The sequence below is a fragment of the Antrostomus carolinensis genome, unplaced genomic scaffold (genome assembly GCF_000700745.2).
Source record: "Antrostomus carolinensis isolate BGI_N321 unplaced genomic scaffold, ASM70074v2 scaffold18893, whole genome shotgun sequence".
Taxonomy (NCBI): domain Eukaryota; kingdom Metazoa; phylum Chordata; class Aves; order Caprimulgiformes; family Caprimulgidae; genus Antrostomus; species Antrostomus carolinensis.
In genome coordinates this window covers 16,869-21,666 of record NW_010304689.1, presented here as the reverse complement: position 1 = coordinate 21,666, position 4,798 = coordinate 16,869, and the positions used below count along the sequence as shown (strand labels likewise).

At 37.7% G+C, this 4,798-nt stretch overlaps 1 protein-coding gene across 2 annotated transcripts in view; it reads left to right on the top strand.

The window, feature by feature from the left end:
- LOC104522298 (nesprin-1-like) overlaps window positions 1-4,228 on the top strand; it is a 39,570-nt gene extending 35,342 nt beyond the window's left edge. For both annotated transcript variants that reach the window (XM_029084165.1, XM_029084164.1), the window contains one exon: window positions 3,173-4,228. In XM_029084165.1, coding sequence (XP_028939998.1) covers window positions 3,173-3,208 — 36 coding nt within the window. In that variant the 3' untranslated portion in view covers window positions 3,209-4,228. The remainder of the gene's footprint in view (window positions 1-3,172) is intronic.
- The last annotated feature ends 570 nt before the right edge of the window (window positions 4,229-4,798 follow it).

The window sequence follows — 4,798 nt, the reverse complement described above, 5'->3', positions numbered from 1 at the left end:
TTTCTGCAAGAAACCAGTCCTATTTTGTGTTTGCAAAGACTTCCAACTTCTGTCGTCATACAGATGAAATTTGCTGGTTTTATATTTTGTGCCATAGTCTTTTCATAAAGATATTAAATCATGACTCATCCTTGATTAACTCCAGTAATAATATCCTACTAGCCCAGCAGTGCATCTTTCAATGTACGCCTGTTCTCTGCGTTCCATTAGTCAATTCCCCATTAAACTCACCTTATTTATTCCTATCAGCTTTGCTTGAATGAGAAATTCTTCTGTTATACTCTTACAGATGTTCACTGCAATACAGATAGATTACTTCAACCATATTTTCCTTGAAAAAAAAAAAAACAACTTAGTCATCTTTAGAAGAAGATACTCATCTGAGCTGAAATTAAAGTTCACTTTGCCCGTCCGATCTATAGCCTGGTAAATTAGCTTCTCCTCTCTTGAAATGCTTAGGAAAGAGTTCCAATTTCAATGACATTACAAACTCCCAAAGTAAGGTTAACTATTGCTTGCACTTCTTAGGTTAATTTATGAGATTTCTTGGCATGAAGAAGCTTACTGTTGGCAAGGTCTGCAGCTGCGCCTCTCCCTTTTATCTAGTTAGCAGGAATTGTGTATGGAGCGGGTAGCAGATGGCTTTACCTCCTTCCCTTCTCAAACAGGGGCCAGTGTGGGAAATGGTAGAGCAGTCAGGAGGTAGCTAAAGATACAAGCTCAAGAAAAAGAAATTACATTTTTCTCCAAAGTGACATACAGTAATTCAGCTTTCCCTTCTCTTGCTGGGGTAAATAGGAGTTCTGGTCCATATGAATAGTGAGCCTTTTTATTAGCAATGTGTATTTTTAACCATCTCTCCTTACCAAATCCATTAAACTCCCTAAGCTGAGCCATTCAATTTTTCAGCCAGTTATGTAGATTTCAGAGCCATATCTGCAATAAACAGGCAGTACAGCACTTGAACTTTTTAGAATGCCCCCTGCGAAAATGTTTTCATAAAGTTTCATAATTTTCTTGTTTAATTATTTCCATGCAATAATAGAAGCTATTCTTCAGCATCCTACTTCACTGCAGAAACTGTTTTGAAAAACTTTGCCATGAACTGTTTTAATTTTTGAAAAAAATGTGTTCCTTGTTGAGATCAGCCATGCAGCTAACACATTCCACTGATTTTCTTTTCTTTTTTTTTTCTTTTTTTTTTTTAAGTAAAACACAAAGCAAAAATGCTGGATTGTGCTACTAAAGCCATAGGAAAATAAAAGAAAAATTAGATACTAACTTTGCCTGCTCCCTTTTGATTATGCTTTTTGGAAATTTCCTTTCTGACACCCAGTGTTGCTCCAGAGTAACTCTGGGTAAATGAAGAAAATTCAGACTTTGCTCACTATTAAACAGTAGTTACCAACTGCAGAAATATGGCCTTTTTTGATTGGAATTAACAACATTTGTACAATGAGAGTCCTGTAAATAGGTAGACCATGCAATCAAATGCTTGGAAGGTGATTAAGCACTCTTTGTTCCCTTTGTTCCTACCTCAGTCCATTAACTTTCTGTCTTGGCATTCTTGGACAGTAGAAGTCCTGACCTAATTGAACTTTAATATGGAATGTTCTGATGCTGTTAAATGTGCCATATCCTTTCAATATGTTCTTTGTAATATGTGATCTTACATTATACGATAAGCAGCTTTCCATCCAGGCTACAAAAACATGGGTTCAAACAACATATGAGCTGATGTTATGTTCATCACTGCTTCCTAGGATATTTAGGTCAAGTTAATAATTTAGCATACCTGAGAGTTTATGTATCTGTTGGTCATCTAAAATTCACCCAAATCTGTCTGGCTTTCTTGAAGTCTTCCTAGTGGAATGTTACACATATATGAACAAGACAGTAAAAATAATCTCAAGCGTAGAAATAAATCTTTTCTGAACATGTGGGAAGGGGACCCTTGCCAAGCCTGGCATTGTTTTGAAGATGGTATTTTGTTTTTTTCATGCTTTCTCACACAGATTCAGATTTATCTGGGAGACATGATCAAAAGGACAACAAAAGGGCAAGGAGAGACTAAGGAACTATCACCCCCTACTTGCTTTACTGGGGAACATTTGACCCCAACCAGCAAGCCTGATCTCCCTCACCTTCAGGTTGAGACTAAATTCATCCTTATCAGCATTTTTATCTCTTAAACCCTAGAAAACCACAGATTTTCTGGGACTTCATAATCATAGCAGGCACTAAGATGTTTTATAGCAACATGTCTAAGACAAAAGTCATGACCTAATGTCTTAATGGAAGAGTTCTTGAAGCAAATTATTTGAAGGCTCTAAGTTCTTCCATTTTTGGCTAGTGCTAAAATACAGTACTTTCCTATGCCATTTAATTAGCACACTGAGAACATCAGATTTTAACTTGCATGATCACTCTTTTCAGTATTCCACCTATCTCAAAACCTGTCATCCATATATTAGATATTTGACAGTTTTGGTCAAAGAGGAAAATGTTAAATCTGTGTCTTTATTCTTCATCAAAAAGTAGATTGGATTTTTGTGCTTAATTTGAAGCGTCCCTTTAGAGGTCTTGCCTCTCTCATAGACCTATGATAGATATGTGCCATTTCAAGTCAGATCCATAGACACAAAGGAGAAAATCACTTGGAAGGTGATGGTAACAAGTCAGTTGAGCAAATAGATTTTAACTGCTGATTCAGTGCAAGATTCAAAATACAAGGTACTTTGTAAAAAATTGTGGATACGATATACGGAAATTAATGTAGAAACTCCTGCAAACTGCAACTGTCAATTTAAGTGAGGAGGCTTCCTTTTTATACAGTGTGCATTGACCAGGACAGGTATGGCCCACCTTTTATTTTCCCCTTCTCTAGAGCACAATGCTTTCAGTGGAGTCTTCTCCATAATTGACAAAGGGGGCTGTGGGGTCACAAAACCCATTCTATTGTGATCATTTGGTGTTTTCCTACCTAATCTAGAAATACAGGTTCTCTTAAGAGTGTTAGGAAAATAGCATGTTCAGTGAAAAATACCTCTGTAGTTGCCAGTTAAAGTCCATACAAATTGTAAACCAGCCTTCAGGAAAGGCTGGGTGCCTGAGGGCAACCTCCGCTGCAGTAGTCTATTAGTGTATTCACCTGTCCATCCTCTTTTCTCAGGTCCACAAGAGGTGGCTCAGGTTCCTCCCATTCTGAGGCCGGGCCGGCGTGGCAACGCCCGTCCTTCTTCCTCAGAGTCCTCAGAGCTGCTCTGCCACTTCAACTCCTCTTGCTGCTCCTGATCGGGCTGGCTTGCTTGGTGCCAATGACTGAGGAGGACTACAGCTGTACTATGGCCAACAATTTTGCCCGCTCTTTCCACCCCATGCTAAAATACATGAATGGTCCACCTCCATTATGAAGGAGACCTGTGAGACATCAGGTGACCTTGCTGGAGTGCTAGCTGGGAGGCAGGACAGTTTTAAATGGTGACAGGATTCAGTGAGGCAGCTTTACCTACCTACTGTAGCCACCGCTGTGTCCATATTGGCTGCTAGCACTTAGCTAGTAGCACATCAGTATATCAGTATCAGACTGCACAATGTATTACCTGAGTAGCATTGTTTCAATACTCACATCCTGAGTACTAAAGAGGATGTGACATATGTGAGGGAAATGTCCTTCTGTCCAGCATTCTGGATCTTTTAGCCACTTTATATCCAGGTCATTGCCCTGTACTATGCATAGCCAAGGACTTGGTACTGTAGATCCTTTCCTGTGTGCTGCTCTGAATGAGCCATTAGACATTCTTTGTTAAATAATCTCTCAGTATCTACGGTATACAAAATAACCAATGCTAAGGAAATTTTAGAGCATTTGTAACATAAAATTTTAAAGGATCTTGTATGGCAATGTATTATTCCCTGTGGTTTCTGTTTTGGGCATGATGTTCTAACTTTTGCTTTGGATGCACAAGGTGTAAATCTGAGAAGCACTTTTTTAAGGTTTAAAAAAATGGATGTAATAAATAAGATCATAAAAGGTTTTATGAGGAAAAATGTTGAATGTCAAGTTGAAAAACAAAGAACATATTTATGTATGTACAGTTTGCTAAGCCAAGTTTTGTTTGTATTGATTTATTTGCATTTATTATAGATACCATAAAATATTTTGTCTACGTGCTTTTTAATGACAGCTATGGAAAGCTCTAAGTTTAGAATGAGACATGTATGGTATTAAAAAAATAGAAGACTTATATATGCTGCACTTCTAAAAAGAATTAAAAAATGCTATAATAAATTAACAGTATTAGGTATATGTTTGAATAAGAAGATCTGGAAAACTTGACAAGTGGTAAAGTACATAGAAAAGTATCACGTTAGTTGCTGTGCTAATGTTGAAAGCTGAATTTGAATTTTGAATTAACGATGAGTCATTTCAGGTTTGGTTTTGGTTTTTTTTCTCAATCTGCTTCTTGAAGTTCATTCTCACCCATGTGTTGTTTCTGTGTGTGTGTGCGTGTGTGCGTGTGTGCGTGTGTGTGTTTATGTAGGCACTCACGTGCAACCTTTGGCAACTGAGTTTGTACCAGTCTACACTGAAGCAGATTTTTTCCTGTGAGTGTACTGGAAACTTCTTAATATTCCCCATAGCAACTTAATATCCAGATAGAAGTTTATGCTTTATCAGTAGTTAGTCTAGTGGAGTATGCCCAAAAACATAAGCATAAATAGCAGTGGAACAGAAAAAATTGAGAACTCATAACTTTTCCGGAAATATTGCAGAAAACTTGCAGTCCGAGCAGCA